We start from the raw sequence: 19,990 nt of genomic DNA on the forward strand, positions 1-19,990 counted from the left end.
GGTTTTTATTGGGATTACATTGAATCTACAGATAATTTGGAGAACTGACATCATCACAATACTTACTTTTCCAGCCCATAGATATGGTATATCCCTCCATTTATGTAGATTTTCCTTACTTTTTCTAAGGAATATTTTGTAGTTTTTTGGTGTACATCTCTTTTACATTTGTTATATTTATTTTTATGTAGCTGTTACTTTCGATGCCACATTTCTTAGGTAGCTTACAGTGTTGTAATGAAAATGGTGTTATTTAAAAGTTCAAGTTTCCGGGGCCGGTGCTATGGCGCAACAGATTAATGCCCTAGCCTGAAGCGCGGGCATCCCATATGGGCACTGGTTCTATTCCCGGCTGTTCCTCTTCCGATCCAGCTCTCTGCTATGGCCTGGGATAGCTGTAGAGGATGGCCCAAATCCTTGGGCCCCTGCACCCGCATGGGGGACCCGGAAGAAGTTCCTGGTTCTTGGCTTCAGATCGGCATAGCTCCGGCCATTGTGGCCGATTGGGGAATGAACCATTGGATGGAAGACTTCTCTCTCTCTCTGCCTCTTCTCAATCTGTGTAACTCTGACTTTCAAATAAATAAATAAATCTTTAAAAAAAAAAGTTCAAGTTTCCAATTTTTAGTTAGTGTACAGAAACAATTTTAAACTGTGATATCTGTATCCAATAACTTTGATAAATTTACTTTTTAGTTCTTAGCTATTTACTTGTATATTATTTTGAGTATTTTATGTACATACTCATATCATCTGTGAGCAATGACTTTTTTCTTTAAAATTAAAAAAAGAATTTTAATTTATTTTCCTATGATACAGTGCGATTTTTAATAGAAGTGTGATTGCAGACATCCTTGTCTCACTCCCAGTTGTAGGGAGAGGAAACTTTAACAATAATATATTTACTATAGATTTAAAAAGATATTCTTTATTAACAGTTTTCCTTTATTAAAGATTTCTCTTTATTCCTAGGTAAGATTTGTTAAAATTATGCGTGAATATTGCACTTCATCAAATGCTTTTTTCTAAATCTATTTAATGACCATGATTGGTTAATGGGGGAAATTACATTGATTTATGATTTATTTTCAAATGTAAAATAAGCCTGTATTTTATTGTAAGTTGGTTAAGATTTAATCTTATAAATATTTATATCACAAGATTTGATATGCTGATATTTTTATTTGATTTTACCAAATTTTTATACCTTTGTTCTTGAGAGAATGGCCTATTTTCTTTTGTTGTAATAGTTTTCCTTGATCAATAAATTTTAGTATCAAAATTGTATGAGCCCCGTAATACATGTTCAAAAGTAATTTCATTTTATCCACTCTTTGAAGTAAGTTGTATAAGATTGTTGTTAGCTCTTAAACTATTTAAAGAATTCACTGATGAATTCCACTGGGGCTGGAAGTTTTCTTTCTGGGTAGGAGTTTAATCACTGTATGTAATATATTTAATAGAAGATGGCAGTTTCTATTTTCTGTTTCTTTTCATGTCAGCTTTCGTAAGTTAGATTTTCTAAAATGAATTGTCCATGTCATCTAAATCATAAAATTTATTTGTCTAAATTTATTCGTAATACCTCTTGTTGGTGCCTGTCAGATCTCTAGCGATATCCTACTTTTAATTTCTTATATTAATAATTTGTGCCTTATTTCTTTATAGTCTTACTGGGGTTTTATCAGTTTTGTTCATTTTTTCCCCAAGACCCACCTTTGGATTTTTCTGTATTTCTCCGTTACTAAGATTGGCAAAATATGGCAAATGGGTCAAATCTATCCCCTTACCTGTTTTTTTTTTATAAATTTGATTTTATTGGAACATAGCCAAAGCCATTCATTCATTTATGCATCTAATATGCTTGCTTTTGTATTACAATGGCAGAGTTGAGTACTCATGACAGATTTTATGGCCCACAAAATCTAATATATTTATCATTTGTCCCTTTACAGAAAATGTTTGCCTATTTCTGTTCCATTATATATGTATCTTTTTTCTATTTCACTGTTTTTTGTCTGTATCTTTATTACTACTCTGTTATACCTTCTTTGAATTTATTTTTCTATTTCTTTCATGCTTATTGAGGTGGATCTTCAGATCATTGTTTGTCATTCTCATATTTTTACTTCACCATTACATTTTCTCTAAGACAGATTAGTTGTATGCCGCAAGTTTTGTATTCATATTGAAACCATTTGCTTATTGACCTTGACAGAATCTGGTGCCCCGACTGGGACTAGAACCTGGAGTACCGGCACCGCAGGCAGAGGATTAGCCTATTGAGCCACGGCACCAGCCCGGGTGCTAAATGTTGTTAACCACATCATTCTAATTTTCTTTTTTAAGGGTTTACTTTTTTTGTTGAAAAGCAGAGTGACATAGAGAGAGGGAGAAACAGAGACAGAGATCTTTTGTCTGCTACAAATGACCACGACAGTGGCTTGGACAGTTTCAAAGCCAGGAGCCTGGAACTACAACTGGGTCTCTCATGTAGGTGACAGGGGCCCAAGTACTTGGGCCATCTTCCACTGCCTCCCCAGGCTCATTAAGAGGGAGCTAGGTCAGATGTGGAGCAGCCAGGACTCGAACCTGCACTCCTATATGGGATATTGGCATTGCAAGCCACATTTTTTTTTTTTTTTTTGACAGGCAGAGTGGACAGTGAGAGAGAAAGACAGAGAGAAAGGTCTTCCTTTGCCGTTGGTTCACCCTCCAATGGCCGCTGCGGCCGGCGCACCGCGCTGATCCGAAGGCAGGAGCCAGGTGCTTCTTCCTGGTCTCCCATGTGGGTGCAGGGCCCAAGCACTTGGGCCATCCTCCACTGTACTCCCGGGCCACAGCAGAGAGCTGGCCTGGAAGAGGGGCAACTGGGACAGAATCCGGCGCCCTGACTGGGACTAGAACCTGGTGTGCTGGCACTGCTAGGCGGAGGATTAGCCTAGTGAGCCGCGGCGCCGGCCCTGCAAGCTGCATCTTAGCTTGCTTCACTACAATGCCCCTCCCCTAATTTTCTATATTAAGACTTATTTGAAAGGCAGAGTGGTAGGTTGAGATAAGATCTTCCATCCACTGGATCACTTCCCCAAATGCCTGCAACAGCTTGGGCTAGGCCTTCATCCGATGCCTTCCAGGAAGTTGGATGGGAAGCAGAGTAGCCATAACTTGAACCAGTACTCTGATATGGACTGCAAGCATCCCAAAGCAGTAGCTGAACCTGCTGCACCACACCTGCCCTTCGGTATTTCAATTAATTTATTTCTGGCTGTTCATTTTGCTGAGTGGGGTGTGTTAAAGCTGCCCATTGTGATTGGGAATTTGTTCCACCTTTGGTTTTGTCTGTTTGAGGCTATGCTATGAAATCTTCATGTTGAATTGACCTTCCTTATCAAAAGTCTCTCTTTGAGATGCAGTGACCTTCTTGCCTTAAAGGTTCATATTGATACTCCCAGGCTCAGACTAACCTAGAAGGTTTATTTTAATCTTTCTCCTTTCTCCAAGTATTTGTGAGTCCTTTCTCCAGACAAGAAACCAGGCCCATTCTGTTTTCATTGTATATACCTATTTGCTCAGGCTTAGGTTCACAGAAAGCTGGTTCAGAGTTGCTAGCCCTATACCTGTAAAAAAAACAGCTTCCAGAGATCATTTAGTTTTCTGCTGGATGACAGGTAATATTCACAGAAAACCTTGATCAAGGCCAGTCAAGGTCAATCAAAGGTTTGTCTTTATTCTAAAGGAGTAGCCCTCCCAGGGACCCAGCTCTTCATGTGTATTCATGATTACTTTCTAGGAATAAATCTCTAGGAGCAGAATTGCTGGGTCAAAGTGCCAAGGAGAACAATCAGATCTTTTGCCCACTTTTATTTTTTAAATATTTACTTATTTATTTGAAAGGGAGAGTTACAGGAGAGAGAGAGAGAGAGAGAGAGAGAGAGAGAGAAAGAGAGAGAGAGAGAGAGAGAGAGAGAGAGAGAGATATGTCTTCCATTTGCCAGTTAACTCCAAAAATGGACACAACGGCTGGGGCTGGGGCTGGGGCTGGGGCTGGGCCAGGCTCCTGGAACTCCATCCAGGTCTTCCTATGAGTGCAGGGGTCCAAGCACTTGGGCCATCTTCCACTGTTTTCCCAGGCACATTATCAGGGTGCTAGAAAGGAAGTGCAGCAATTGGGACTTGACCTGGTGCCTGTATTGGGATGTTAGCATCATGGGTGGCAGCTTAACCCACTGTGCCACAATGCTGGCCCCTTGCCACTTTTTAATTGGATTATTCTTTGTGTGTTTTATGTATAGAGGTTTTTTTTTTTTTTTACTAGATCATCATCATGTGTGTGACTTGTAAATATTTTTTCCCATTCTGTGACTGTCTTTTTCTTGCCAGTCTCCCTGAGGTTATTGTCCTCCTCCTGGCAGCCCTGAAAGCTAACTTCTATATCTTCAGCAATATGAGACTCCTCGTAACCCCATAGGCTTTGTGCCTCATAACAATTACTTTCTTTTGGTTTCTTGGTCTTACTCTGAGCAGGTGCAGCTTAGGAGTCAGCAGGTGCCTTGAGAGGAGGCTCACTTCTCTGCAGCTTACTTTTTTCTAGAATGGTGGCCTCCATTTTTTGTCTCCTTCCAACACTGCAAGCCCACCACAAGCTCTGGGTTGTTGCTATGTATTCAGCTTTCACTCCCCACCTGATGAGTTGGTGAAGATCTTGCTAAGAAACAGCCGTGGCAAGTGCAGAGCTCACTTAGTATGTCACCCTGTCCCCAGGTTGCAGTCTGTGAAATGCTGCTGTCTTGATGACTTTTGGGTACCTTACAACAGCTCTGCATTTATGTTTTACTTAGCTTTTGTAGCTGTTCTCAAGCAGAGCAGTTATTCCGATACTAGTTATTCCATCATTGCTGGGAGCAGCAGTCATCTTTCCACTTAGCACATGTCATTAAATTTGTATGGAAATGAGAGAACACAGTCAAATTGACAAAGCGTTTTAAAATTGACAGGGAAATTGGCTTGCTCATACACTGCAGAGGAGGGGATAAATTGGTACTACCTTTCTGGAGGACATTAATTTATATCAAAAGCTGTAACAATTCATTTGCCCTTTGACCCAGCAATTCTGCTTCTGGAGATTTTTTGCAAGAAAATAATCATGAATATATACAAAAATTTATTTTTAAAAATTTCCACCCCATGACCAAAATTGGAATCAAAACCCTAAGTATGCAATCATAGGGAATGTATTGGATGGTGATATTTCAAAGCAATGAATATAATGGAATTTAGTGTTACATATGATGTAGAAGAGTGTTCAAACCTATTAATGATCTGTTGTTAAGAGCAAGAGATTAAAAAACAACACATGCACTATGAACTCCTTTAAAAGTGCATATGCATTTATACAAGACCATAATAATTCACACGGAAGTGTTGTAGTGGGTAGTATTGAGCTGTTGGATTTTTTCCTCTTGTTTATGCATATTTAAAATTTTTTCTACAGGGTGTGCAAGTTTTGTAAAAAATTTACTGTTGGCAGTCCTAGTTGATAAAGTTTCTTGGCAGACATTTTATTTTATACTGGAGGCCTGGGCTCTGTTTTTAAATATTTATTTATTTATTTCAAAAGCAGAGTTACAGAGAGAGAGAGAGAGAAAGAAGAGATAGAGATCCGCTTATTCCCTCCCCAGATGGCCACAATGGCCAGGGCTGGGCCAGACTGAAGCCAGGAGCCAGGAGCTTCATCTGGGCTTCCAATGTAGATGCAGGGACCCAAGTACTTAGGCCATCTTCCACTGTTTTCCCAGGTACATTAGCAAGGAGCTGTGTGGGAAACAACTGGAAGACAAGCCAGTACCATATGGGATGTTGGTGTCACAGACAGTGTCTTTGAACCGTTACATCATTGTGGTGGTTCCCTGAGCTCTACTTTTATACCCTTAGTAATTTTGCAGATCTTATTAGAAGCAGCACCCTCCTTGGGAATATTTTGTGGAACAAAAGACCTCCCTAGAGTCCAAGGTTAAATTCCCATAGCCACGTTCAAAGGCTTCACCTGTTTCTGGCAGGATGTGGTAAAACCTCAGTGAGGAATCTTTGTACAAAGTGAAAAAGGTTTGCAGCAAACACCTGGATAGGAAGAGAAGATTTATTTCTTATGAGAATATCCTTTTTGAAATCACTGATCAAAACTTAATGCAGGTGCTTTGGTAAAACTAAAATGAAGATTTCTGAAGAACATTCTTATGCGTTGTTGCTTTTTTTTCTCCAAGGTACTTTCTAAGCCCACAATCACTAGTGATGATCTCTTGGGTTTCAAGGCTGCTTCCTAAAAATGCCTGTTCCTTTGCCACCTCATCAAAGAACCAGAGAGTTGAAGATGGGCGGCGGCGGCAGGAGGCCTATGGGTACTTCTTACCCATCCAGACAAGATGGCAAGATAACGACCAGTATGGCCACGTGAACAATGTTGTGTACTACAGCTACTTCGACACCATTATCAACCACTATCTGATCAGGTAGGCTTGGGTTCTGCTGCTGCGGACCCCCGGCTGCCCTCAGCTGACAGTTGCTGTGGGCTGTCCTGGCAGGGAGGTTGCTCTTCTTCCCTTCTGCTGGCGTACCTCTTTGTTGAGCAGACTGAACTTCAGACTATTCCATGGAACAGAAGGAGCAACATGTGGGTGAGGAGTGTGCTACCCCGCTGCTCCTGCAGTCTAGGATGTGTCTGTATCTTGGTCCTTTGCACTAAATTGTCAGCAAATGTGTAGGATTTGAATCTCAAATATTCACCTACAGAACAGACCTCACGTTGTTCAGACTCTGAGCAACTTGAGTACACATTAACCTCAACCCTCAAGGCCTTTTGGTGAGAGCAGCAACTGCTTCTCCCCCGGGTGGGTACGTAAGTGAGAAGAAAGAGGGAAAATGTAAAGCCGGTTTCTCATGTCCTCTGAGTGCCCTGATTGCACGACTGCCATCTGATAGGTATGTTCGCAAAATTGGTTGGTATATGTTTGGTTAATTTAGTTCTCTGTGAAAGATTGTGTGCTACATGGAGCTTTGCTGCACCTTGCATTAGCTGTGACATTTTGAGCAAATTGTTTAACCTTGTAGAGCCTTCTATCAAAATAACTCACATGTATTGGGAGCTTTCTCTTCTCTAGCCCTGTGAAGCATTTTGCACATAATTTCTTGCTTACACCCAAGACAGCTCTATGAGAAGGTAGCAGAGATTGTCAGTGCCTTGCCTACACCTCCCTGCCTGTACCCTCAGAACACACCGACCTGTCAGCTGTCAGCATCAACATGCTTATGCTAAGGACTTATGCAAGCAGACCAGCAGTGCTGAGGACTTGATACCCCTTTAGGAGCAGCCTTCAAGCACTGGCTGATGGGAGCTGGTGTGTAAATACTCCAGCCTGTTCCCCCTTGGGTGAGGTGACTCTAAAGTGCACACTTTCCACAGGCTTCCAGGCTTCCCTAGTTTGTTTATGCTCCAGTTGCCCAGATTGGTAGCTGTTTTCTTTAAAAAAAGAGAAATAAAATTTACAAAATATCGAATCCAATATTTTAACCACTTTAAGGTATACAATTCTGTGAGCTGTAATATAGTCATAATCTTATACATTACCAAATTCCAGAAGTTATAAAAGAAAAGACATCGAATACCTTTAGTCACTCTCAAGTCCTCTCTCTTCCCATCCCCTAGCAACCACTAAACTACTTTCTATCTCTGTGGATTTACCTGTTCTGTTTTTTATATATAATATAATATATTATGCGACCTTTTGTGTCTGATTTTCTTTACTTAGCATGATGTTTTCAAGGATTGTCCCACTGTTGGTGGGAATGCAAACTGGTAAAGCCACTATGGAAGTCAGTCTGGAGATTCCTCAGAAACCTGAATATAACCCTACCATACAACCCAGCCATCCCACTCCTTGGAATTTACCCAAAGGAAATTAAATCGGCAAATAAAAAAGCTGTCTGTACCTTAATGTTTATTGCAGCTCAATTCACAATAGCTAAGACCTGGAATCAACCCAAATGCCCATCAACAGTAGACTGGATAAAGAAATTATGGGACATGTACTCTATAGAATACTATACAGCAGTAAAAAAGCAATGAAATCCAGTCATTTGCAACAAAATGGAGGAATCTGGAACACATCATGCTGAGTGAATTAAGCCAGTCCCAGAGGGACAAATATCATATGTTCTCCCTGATCGGTGACAACTAACTGAGCACCAAAAAGGAAACCTGTTGAAGTGAAATGGACACTATGAGAAACGGTGACTTGAAATTTCATCTTTTTTTTTTTTCAAAGAGATGGATACAGCAACCTTTGCTTTGAGAGTCCTGTGTCTCTCTTGTGTGCTGTGTGATCCTCAGTTTTCCTATTAAGTTTACTTTTTGTGTGTTTGACAGTAATTCCTCTAGAAATGGCTCATCCTTGCTTATGAGTAATAAGCTATCTTTTTTGGCACTTATTTTAGCTTTTGGGAGCATGTATGCTTTATACTCTGCAACCAAGAGCATAAAGTGAAAACTGTATTTGAAGTTATTTGTAATTGCCCATCGTTTGTCACATAGGAAACTGGATCATGAATTTTCCAACTCAGGGCTGTACTTAGAAATGATACTCCTTGCGCTCTCTTTGAGTTGCCTCTTTATTTTTAAAGAATTGTTTATTTATTTATTTGAAAGGAAGAGCAATAGAAAGGGGAGAGGGAGACACACACACACACACACACACACACAGATCTTCCATCTGCTGGTGCATTCCCTAAATTCTCATATGCCCACAATAGTTAGGGGTCTGGGCCAGGCTGAAGCCTGGAGCCAGGAACTCCAATCTCGTCTCCCAAAGAGGTGGCAGGGGCCCAAGTTCTGGGCCGTCTTCCCATTGCCTTCCCAGGCACATTTGCAGGAAGCTGGACTGGAAATAGAGGAGCTGAGACTCAAACTAGCTTTCTGGTATGGGATGCTGATATTTCAAGCAGGGGCCTCATCCACTGCACCCCAGTGCCTGCCCCTGGGTTGCCTCTTGAGTCACCTCAATACCACTGAGACCTAGCAGTGTTTGATTTTTGGCTTTTAGATGTCTTGCCTTCATGCACGGAGCCTCTGGAAAGGTTGTGTGCAGCTAATGATGGTTGGCGCTCTCTATCCAGTGGAGATTGCATCTGTGAGGTCCTCATTTGCTATGAACTGCATCGCTCATCACCAGTATTGATGGGGCTTGGCAGCGTGGGAGCAAGGATGCCTGCCAGAGTCACGGCCTGTCTCTGGTAGAAGTCTTCAGGTGTTAGCACACATTGGCTCTTACAACACTCAGACTGCTGTGCCTCGGGACTTTCTGGATATGATTTTGTAAAGAAAATGGATTTACTTTAAACATTTTTTGGGAGATGGGAGGATTACTCAGTAGCTTGCATGTGAACTAAAAAGCTGGTACCACGTGAAAGGTTGGGGGCATGGGAAGCCCAGGTAGGGAGTGGCGACATTGCCCCATTTCGCTTGTGTGAGGCAATGAGAGGAGAAGCTCCCACAGTGTGCATCCCAGCCCAGGGCTGCACTGTGGCTGCAGCCCCCTTCCAGCTTGGCTTTGTAAGGGTGGTCAGTACTGTGCTTTTGCCAGACACCCACGGGATCATCCACTGGCAACATTCTTGCCTAGAACATTCCTCATGTATGGGGACTTTCTCCAGGATGGGGGCCGGGGAGCTGTGGAGAGCCCACCAGGAAGAGTGAGAAGGAGCAGCCCAGGCCACAGCCTGCCCAGAGTCCCCATCGCTGTGACACGTGGAAGGGGTTAAGTCATTCTTGAACAGTTTATCGCTCATCAATTGTAATTAAATATGTTTATATTAAATTATGTTCTGTAATTAATGTAAAATCTTTTAGCCTATGCTGTTATTAGAACCAGATGCTGAAGTACCAACAATATTTCAACATGACTGTGCTGCCTCGCCAGCTGTCTAACTGTAATTACTTTAATCTCAGCTTGTTATCTAATTATCACCTTTGTAAAGGGAAAAGTACTCTCTAATGCTTACTGATTGTTTCAGATGATGATGAAGAGCGGGGAACAGCTGTCAGAGATCGTGGGCCCTGCTTATCACAACCAAGGAACTCATCCTGAAGTGTATTCAGGGCCAAAACTGCTGGAGGAGGACGTGCCAGGCGGGAACTGGGGACTGGCCAGCGAGGGGGGACAGGTGGTGTGGTGGCTCAGGGTGCAGCCCCGTGGAGAGACTGTCAGGTGACACCTGCCTCTTCCAGCAGTGCTGGGGGTCAGGGTTCCTAATGCATGGATGACTCAGCCGCCTTGTGTAGACATGGAGGCAGTGGCAGCGCTGGACTCCAAGGCAGAGGTCCGTCAGGAGGGCTATATTCGAGAAAGCTTGGGCAGCAGCACTTGGCGAAAATATATGTAAATCCTAAGTGGTAATCATTCTTCCTTTTTAAAAAAAGAGCTTCAAGGTGGGTGTTCTCCATTTGCATCTTAGACGTAGTAGCCAAATCTGAAATGATTGAAATATCTGCCTCGATGCCAGCAACACGGCATTATCAGATCATTTTCCAAATCAGATTTAAGTTCTCTTTCCTTTGGGGACTGGAATGATCCTCTGTGTTGCTTATCCGTAAGTGGTTCACCAGCCGTAGTAATCAGTCAGAATTACGGGGCACTCCTGAGGCACCTAAGGAAAAGAAACTGTTTGAGAGTGGCCTCTGGTATTTTATGTAGGCATTTGCACGTTAGCTGCTGAAGTGGTCCCTGGACTTTATTCCTAAATAATCATTAAAGCAGGTTCCCCTAGGATGTTTCTTAAATTTTTTTTCTTTTTTAAAGATTTATTTATTTCTTTATTTGAAAGGCAGAGAGAGAGAGAGTGCGCTTTTCCATCTGTTGGTTCACTCCCCAAATGACTATAATGACCAGGACTGGGCCAGGCCAAAGCCAGGAGCTTCTTCCAAGTCTCACACGTGGGTATAGGGACCCAAGCACCTAGGCCATCTTCTGCTGATTTCCTAGGTACATTAGCAGGGAGCTGGACTGGAAATGGGACAGCCAGGACTTGAACCAGCACCCATATGGGATGCTGGCATTGCAGACAGAGGCTTAACCAATGCAGCAGTGCTGGTCCCTCTTAAGTCTTTATAGCCTCGTGTTCTTTTGTTTGTTTGTTTGTTTAAAGATTTATTTATTTGAAAGTCAGTTACAGAGAAGGAGAGGCAGAGGCAGAGAGAGAGAGATAGAGAGAGATCTTCCATCTGCCGGTTCACGCCCCAAATGGCTGCAATGGCCATGACTGGGCCAGGCTGAAGCCAGGAGCCAGGAACTTCATCTGGATTTCCTACTTGGGTGCTGGGGCCCATGGACCTGGGCCATCTGCTGCTTTCCCAGGCATATTAGCAGGGAGCTGGCTTGGAAATGGAGTAGCTAGGACTCAAACTGGCACCCATATGGGATGCTGGCAACGCAGGCAGTGGCTTTACCCTCTATGCTACAGTGCTGTCTCCTAGCCTCTCATTCTTTACCTCTCAGGGCCATATCCTGGTCAGAGAGGAGTTAAGCAGATGGCGAGGCTGTCTGGGGAAGGATCTACTTATGGGAGCGAGCAGGCTAATGGGAATAGTCTGAGTCAAGAAGAGGTTGTCACAATAGGGTCCCTTTGAGAAAGGGAAGTAGGGGACTTCTTTTTAAAGCTTAGGTAATAAAGAGAGAAATAAAAGACAAGAAAGAAGTAGGAAAGCACAGGTGAAAAAGGCCAGAAGCAGCTGTCTTAGAGGCAAGGATAGGTGAGGAGCACTGAGGAGTGTCATGGATGCTTCAGTTCCAGTCCAGGCGCAACCCCTTTAATAGCTGGGCAGCCTCAGCTATTTTCAGTCACTTTCTTTAAAGTGCTGTATAGCCCGTCGTTGTTAGGCTGATACTTAGGTGTTACTGTTTGCAAAGCATATAGTAAGTCATCTGTAAGCAGTAGGCTCTGTTACTCTGCAAGAATGAAGCCAGGAAACTGCCCAGAGTGGGACTATCAGAATGGTGAGGGGAAATCAGTGAAAGTTCTCTGGAAGTGCCTTTTCTAACATAGAGGTGCCTTTTCTTTTCTTGTCTTGTCTTGTCTTGTCTTTTCTTTTCTTTTCTATACAGGCAGAGTTAGAGAGAGAGAAAGAGAGAGAGAGAGAGAGAGAGAGAGAGAGAGAGAGAGAGAAAGGTCTTCCTTCTGTTGGTTCATTTCCCAAATGGCCGCTGGCGTGCGATCCGAAGCCAGGAGCCAGGTGCTTCCTCCTGGTCTCCCATGCGGGTGCAGGGCCCAAGGACTTGGGCCATCCTCCACTGCCTTCCTTGGCCACAGCAGAGAACTGGACTGGAAGAGGAGCAACCGGGACAGAAGCCGGTGCCCCATCCGGGATTAGAACCCGGGGTCCCAGCGCTACAGGCAGAGGATTAGCCAAGTGAGCTGCGGCACCGGCCCAGGAAGTGCGTTTTCTAACAGTGACAGATGTAGATATTTGAAAGATGTTACTTGGATTTCAGACAGGAAAAGAGAAAGCTTTCCAGGGACCTTCCTACAAGGACTTGGCATCAAAGGAGTTGGAAGGGCTCAAAGAGCAAAAGGGGGGGGGGGCAGTAGCGTAGTGCAAAGGTTAGCAGCTGTCCAGATGTTCTTACCTTTAGACCTGGGGGAACAGAGAGGAAGTGGCATTGCCAGGGCCCAGGAGCCCGTGCAGGCGCTGGGATCCTGGAGGCAGCTGTGCCAGGCCAGTGCTGGGAACTGGAGGGGACACTAGGATCTGGGGCTGGGGAGGAGGAGGTAGTTACAAGCTGGAGCCCAGGCCTACTGCACTGGAGGGTCACTGACAGGACTGGAAGAGGGAGAGTACTGTCTTCCCTTCCTGTTTTCCAAACTTCTTCCAGTGCTGCCCTCTGCTAGGACCAAATCAGAAGTCAGCTAACAAGGCAGTCTGTGGGATCTTCGTGCCCCTGAAACAAAAGCAGAGCATGGAAGGCTGGGGCTGGGACTGAGAGCAAACAGGCAGATGACCAGCAGTGGAGTGAGACCACCTTGGCCTGCGGCATCTCTTCTAGCATCCCTCATGGGTGTTCTTAAGTCACTGCAAAGAGCCTGGGTCCCCTTTGCTGGCTGAATAGAGGCTCTGCTAGGCTCTGCAGGCTGCTACCACCCACAGCCCACACCCCAGGTGATCCTTGCCAGTTTCATTGTAAGTCTCTCTTCATCCTACCACCCCCAGTCTGGCATTTTGGAAGAAGGGTGAGTAAGTAGCCTGTCACCGATTTGATTAATATCTGCCTGGTTTTTCTTTTCTGGAGTGAAAAAAAAAAAAAAACTACTAGATCTACATTTTTATTTTCACTCCGGCAAGGACCAAATTAATGAAAGCATGCCTGTTTTATTTTCCCTGTGAGAGCAGCACCACTTAGCAGCTGAAGACCATAAGCTGGAATCACACAGGTGCACCTCAGTTCCCTGCTCTTTCCTACTTGTATGACCCAAGGCACTTATCCTTTCTCTGACTCTGTGTTTGTCTCAAACAGGGAATACGAGTTTCCCCTTGTGATGTCTGGCTGGGATAATGTTTGTAAATCCCTTAACACAGAGCCTGGAACATGGTATGCAATCAAAGAGCATGGCTGTCATACAAGGAGAGTTCAAAAAGTTCATAGAAAAACGGGAAGATAATGCTATTCCTGTGTCTGCTGTTGGATTCCATCCCTGCCACCCACAGAGGTGGACATCAACACCCAGCACTGAATTCTGCAGCTGTAGCACCATGCTCTAAAGCAGCATGTGCCACACAAAGAGAAGGAGAGGCAGAGAGAGAGAGAGAGAGAGAGAGAGAGAGAGAGAGAGAGAAAGGGGTCTTCCGTCCTCTGGTTCATGCCCCAGTTGACTGCAATGGCCAGAGCTGCACCAATCAGAAGCCAGGAGCCAGAAGCTTCTTCCAGGTCTCCTACGTGGGTGAAGGGACCCAAGCACTTGGGCCATCTTCCACTGCTTTCCCAGGCCATAGCAGAGAGCTGGATTGGAAGTGCAGCAGCTGGGTCTCGAACCAGTGCGCAAATGGGATGCTGGCACTGCAGGCAAAGGCTTTACCTGTTATGCCACAGGGCCAGTCCCAAGATTTATTTATTTATTTGAAAGGCAGAGAGAGAGCCAGAGAGCAGAGAGCCAGAGAGCCAGAGAGCCAGAGAGTCAGAGAGTGAGAGCGCTAGCTTCTATCTGCTGATGTGCTCCCCAAATGGCTGCAAAGGCCAGAGCTGGGCCAGGCTGAAGCCAGGAGCCAAGAGCCACATCCGGGTTTCCCTCCTAGGTGGCAGGGGACAAAGCATTTGGGCCATCTTCCACTGATTTCCCAGGTGTATTAGCAAGGAGCTGGATCAAAGGTGGAGGAACTGGGACTCCCTTGTCTCAAGTGGCAGTTTAACTCACTCTGTCACAGCACTGGGCCCGCAACATACCTTTTATTATTATTTGAAAAGTAGAGTTATAGACAGTGAGAGAGAAAGACAGAGAGAAAGGTCTTCCTTCCATTGATTCACTCCCCAAATGGCCGCTATGGCCGGAGCTGCGCCGATCCGAAGCCAGGAGCCAGGTGCTTCTTTCTGGTTCTCTGTGCGGGTTCAGGGGCCCAAGCACTTGGGCCATCCTCCACTGCCCTCCGGGCCACAGCAGAGAGCTGGACTTGAAGAGGAGCAACCGGACTAGAACCCGGCGCCCATATGGGATGCTGGTGCCGCAGGTAGACGATTAACCAGGTGAGCCGTGGCGCCGGCCCTCTAACATACCTTTAGATAAGCATCAGTTTGCTGCACTCGAAGCCAAGCTCTAGAGGAAACCAAAGCTTGCAGAAGTTGGGTGCCAGCCTGCTTCCCTAGGAGCAAGTGACCTAGCCTTGTTGCAGATGCTTGCTTAGATCCGTTTCATTGGTTCCATCTACACAGGGACAAAGGAAACATGAACTTATCTAACACCAGTCAACCAGAAAACTTGACTGTAATTTCTTCACAACCAGTAACTGATGTTGGTATCAATGAACCTGGACCCCCATAAAATCCTTAAGTGTGTTTCAGTTGAAGCCATTTGAATGCCGTAAAGTTCTTTGGAAATCAGACAGGTGGACAGGTGTATGTGGAAGGCCAGGCATGCATAGCTGCATTTCCCCAGGGAGCTGTGCGAGTCATGGCTTCTTGTTCTTTATTCCCTTGGTACGTGCAGCCCCAGGCCCTCTGGGGACACATTTCAAGCATCTTCTTTCCCTTGAAACCTTCTGTGGCCTTCTGAGAGGCAAAGCAGTTTCCTCAATGCATCCTTTGACCTACAGAGCCATGGGGCAGCACTTCCCCGCTGGAGTGGGGGCTCCATCTGTGAATGGATCTCTCTGGTTAGATAGTGACCCTCAGGGGTAGAGCAGTTATTCATTTATATATCCCAAGAAAGTTACCTTGCCTGGCACTTATTTTGTCTTTTTAAGAACTCAACATAAGGGCTGGTGCTGAAGTAGAGTGGGTAATGCCGCTGCCTACGGTGCCAGCATCCTATATGGATGTCCGCTTCTGAACCAGCTCTCTGCTAATGGCCTGGGAAGGTAACAGAGGATGATCTAAGTGTTTAAGCCACCACACCCACGTGGGAGACTCAGATGAGGCTTCTGGCTCCTGGCTCCAGCCTGGCTCAGCCCTGGCCGTTGTGGCCATTTGAAGAGTGGACCAGTGTATGGAAGATCTCCCCCCCACCCACCTCTCTCTCTCTCTCTCTGTAACTCTGACTTTCAAATAAATAAATAAATAAATAAATCTCTTTTAGAAAGAACTAAACAAAATAATTCAATCTCTAACTGTGCTGGATCACCCAGTATCTTTTCTTTTCCAAGGCCACAACAGAGGCCCTACCATGGGGCTCTGCAGAGAGCTTCATCTGTCGTAGCTGTTCTCACCACACATCACGGGGTCTTATTACCAAGAAACCCAAAGCCAGCCTGTGAGATTCATTGTCAGAGGCCCCAAGAGGGTCTGATGTAATGGTGTAATGAGCTGGGGCTCATTTGGCAGCAACAGGAGCTGAAGATGGGAGCCGGAGCCGGTGTATCTGACATACCACCAAGGGCAGCAGAGGGTGGGATCTCTAACAGCAGGATGCCTAGGTGCAAAGAGAGTTGCTACAGGAGCAGGGCTCCCACTGTTCATTAGAAGGACACAATTACAATGAAGTTCCTGTAAATTCCCTTCAGTAGAGGGTACATGCCATGCTCTGTGGTTACTCTTTGTAATAACTTTTTTCTTTTTTTAATGTGATTGGAAGTTGGGAGAGAGAGCAAGCAAGTGAGTGAGCTAGCTTTCGTCTGTGGGTTCACTCTGTAAATGTTCGTATCTAGCCAAAGCCAGAAACTCAATTCAGGTATCTCACAGGGATAGCAGGAACCCAAATACTTGGATCATCACTGCATCCTCCCAGGATCCACATTAGCAGGGAGCTGGAGTCAGGAGCCAGGGTTGGGTACTCTGATGTGGGACATAGGCCTCATAAAAACTAGGCTGGGTGACTGCCCCTGTTACAGCATCTTTGGCTACTGAAGAGAAGATCCTAAAATGAGAGAAATTATCCAGCAACAGAGACCTTAAAAAACCTTCTGCTGTAGCCCCTGTCCTATGAGCTCCCTTGTTGCTTCTCCTCCTGCAGTTGTAACCCCCAGTAATGTGTTGCTTCTGTTCTTCAGCATTCTGACTCTCCCTAGCTTTTTCTGACCATCATGAGCACAACCTTCATATAACATGTATGTCCATTCTCTGCATTTCTGTAGAACCCTGGATTTTCCTTATCATTAAGCCACCATATAGAAGACGCTTCAGGCTGTGTGGGCCATTTTTTTTCTTTTTTTTTTTTAAGATTTATTCATTTACTTGAAAATCTGAGTTACAGAGAGAGAAGAGAGGCAGAGAGAGAGGCAGAGAGAGAGAAGGAGAGAGAGGGAGAGAGAGAGGTCTTCCATCCGCTGGTTTACTCCAGTTGGCCACAACGGCTGGAGCTGTGCAATCCGAAGCCAGTAGCCAGGAGCTTCTTCTGGGTCTCCCATGTGGGTGCAGGGGCCCAAGGACTTGGGCCATCTTCTACTGCTTTCCCAGGCCATAGCAGAGAGCTGAATTGGAAGTGGAACAGCTGGGACTAGAATTGGTACCCATATGGGATGCTGGTGCTTCAGGCCAGGGTGTTAACCCTCTGCGCCGGCCCTGGCCTTGGTTTTTTTGTTGTAACCACTGAACCGTGCTATTGAAGTTGGAAAGCTACCACAGATAACACATAAAGGGACGTGTGGCCATGTCCCAGTTAAGTTTCATTGTAGTTCCCTGCCTACTTCACTTTGTGTCTTTATAGCTTGAGTCAGTCTTCTGCTGCTTACTCACGAATGCTCATGCCCTGCTACCAGGTTTTTCCTCTTGTCGTGACACCCTAGCCTGAACCCCTCAGGTTAGGCATTAGGCACCGTGCTGTCTTAGCCTTGATCCCCACAAAAGCAGAGCTGAGACAAGATCTTGCTTGCAGGTAGTTTAAAGATAAATACCATACATTTTCCCTGATCTGTGATAACTAATAGAGAACCTAAAATGTAATGTATTGGAGTGAGATTGACATTTTGAGATTCTATGATTGTTTATAGCCCTTATCTGTTGAAAATCAGTGTTTTTTTCTTCATACTATTTGTTGAATTTGTTGCTTAATATAGGTTTAATCTTATGAGTATAAAGTAAATTGAAGATAGGTCTTAGTAAAAATTAAGAGTAGGAATAGGAGAGGGAGGAGAAAGAAGGGTGGGAGTGTGGGCGGGAGGAAGGATAGGGTGGGAAATATCACCACGTTCTTAAATCTGTATATATGAAATACATAAAATTTTGCACACCTTAAATAAAATTTAAAAAAAAGATAAACAGTGAAAAAAAACAAACAAAAAAGAAACCTGAATCCCAAGGAGGAAGAGTGAGGCTCGAGGAGAAGTGAACTAGAGGCAGCAGGAGAGCGACTTAGTGTTACTAAGTGTTACTTAGTGTTACTAAGTTGGATCTGTCCCATGGTGAACTTGGGGGACAGGAGAGCAGGCAGCAGGTCTTCCATGCTTGCTTAGAATGCCAGCCTCACCCACGCCTGTCTTGATTGCTTCTTCCCTGCCTGCCTCCACCACAGACATGATGTGCAGATTCCTTCTGTAGGCTCCACGGGGAGGTAGGTGAGTGAGTGCCAGGCAGTCTTGCTGTGGCCTCAGCCATGTGGGGTTTCCTTGCTGTCCCAGGTGGGTGGCAGCTCCCAGGGCTTGGTCTTTTTTATCTCCTGCTGAGCTGCATCTCAGCACAACACTATAGACAAGGCCACCTGCCTTCCTCTGTGTGTTTGTGTCTCAGGGCTTGTGTTAACACATGGGTATTCTGCCAGTCTGAAGGCCTCTGTTAAAATATTATGATCTGTCTCCTCAAGCCCAAGGAAATCTCATTATAAATAAAGTAATCCCATTTGCACGTATTTTCTATAACCCACAGGCTCAGAAATATATGGACACAATATATTTGTGGGAAGCTGGGCTGTCAGATTAATACATTGTGTGAAAATTGGGGCCGGAGGTCACCAGTCTCTTGATACACAAATCTCCCTCTGAGAATCTCATTTCATGCAGACTATCAGTTAGATTAGAAATACCCTAATTATCCCACTGAAATTAAATTACTTTATGTTAGGGTGATATAATGAACAACCATCAGGAGGATATATACAACCAATCATCTTATTAGTCACAGCAAGACCAGACCATACATGGAAAGGACCTTGCTGATCATTGTCAACCTGTTCCTGTTGCACAAAAAAGGCGAGCGAGAGAGGAGGCTGAGAGGGTTTGGCAATGCTTCTGCCTCTGGCTGTTCTTGTGTGTTTCCTGGACAGATGTTGAGTTCCTGCTGTGCTCTTGGGATGAGCTGCTAAGAACTTCTCCCCAAAGGCACTGTCTCTGATCGTTAAGAGGGAAAGAGCCATTATATATCCATTGGCTTCTTGACCTGACTCACCCCTGCTACTCTGTGGGGTTTCATGACTCAAGGGCCAAGATGAGGCATCCATTGTTCTTCACCTCTTTTTTAAAAAAATTAATTTCAAAGAGAGAGAGAGCAAGATCTCAGCTGCTGGTTTGTTCACTCTCCAAATGGCTGCAACAGCCAGTGCTGGGCCAGGCCAACACTGGGAGCTAGGAACTCAGTCTGGTCTCCTATTTGGGTGGCAGAGACCCAAGTAATTGAACCATCACCTCCTGCCTCCCAGGGTGCACACTGGCAGGAACCAGCACTCAAACCCAGGGTCTCTGAAACAGTATGCAGGCATCCTGACCAATGGCCTAACTGGTATGCTAAACACACCCCAGCCTTCACCTTTATCCTGGAAACCGTCACAGTACCTGTCAAGTGATATGGCTCTGCTGCTAGGGCACACTTGTCCTCCCTAGAAACACTGAACTGGTTTGATTGTGCTTGTTAAAGGAGATCCTGCTAGGTGCTATAATGAACCGTCCCCAGACTTCAGTGGCTTAACACCATACAGATTTGTTTCTTGTTTAAATCAGCAGCTGATGCAGGTAGGTGTTTGGGGGTGGGAACACTGCTCTGCGTAGACATTCAACCAGATTTCTTAGCAGCAGCACTGTTGACATTTGGGGGCTGCATAATTCTTTGTGTGGAGGGCTCTTCTGTGCACCGTAGGATGTTTAACCCTGTCCCTGGCCTCTAACCCATAGATGCCAATTGTGCATCCTCCCATTTGGGAAAACAAACAGAGAAAAGTGTCTCTGGACATTGCCCAGTGTCATCAGGGGAGGAGGGAAGGCTGCCCCTGGTGTGTGCCACTGCTCTAAGTTAATGGGGCCTCCTGCATTCATCAAGGAGGGGGAGAAGGGGCATGGAGGAGTCTGCTGATGGTTTTTAGGGGGCAGACCTGGAAGTGG

General features: G+C 45.0%; 1 protein-coding gene across 5 annotated transcripts in view; it reads left to right on the forward strand.

Moving 5' to 3' along the window:
* The window catches only part of LOC100346516 (uncharacterized), a 244,706-nt gene that overhangs the window by 118,696 nt on the left and 106,020 nt on the right, over positions 1-19,990 (forward strand). For 4 of the 5 annotated variants that reach the window (XM_051825757.3, XM_051825770.3, XM_089309870.1 and 1 more), the window contains one exon: positions 6,261-6,506. The exons of the other annotated variant lie outside the window; for it this stretch is intronic. In XM_051825757.3, coding sequence (XP_051681717.3) covers positions 6,289-6,506 — 218 coding nt within the window. In that variant the 5' untranslated portion in view covers positions 6,261-6,288. The remainder of the gene's footprint in view (positions 1-6,260; positions 6,507-19,990) is intronic. 5 annotated transcript variants of the gene reach the window in all.

This window comes from Oryctolagus cuniculus, chromosome 1 (assembly GCF_051225735.1).
Source record: "Oryctolagus cuniculus isolate XC-2025 breed Fujian yellow rabbit chromosome 1, ASM5122573v1, whole genome shotgun sequence".
NCBI lineage: Eukaryota > Metazoa > Chordata > Mammalia > Lagomorpha > Leporidae > Oryctolagus > Oryctolagus cuniculus.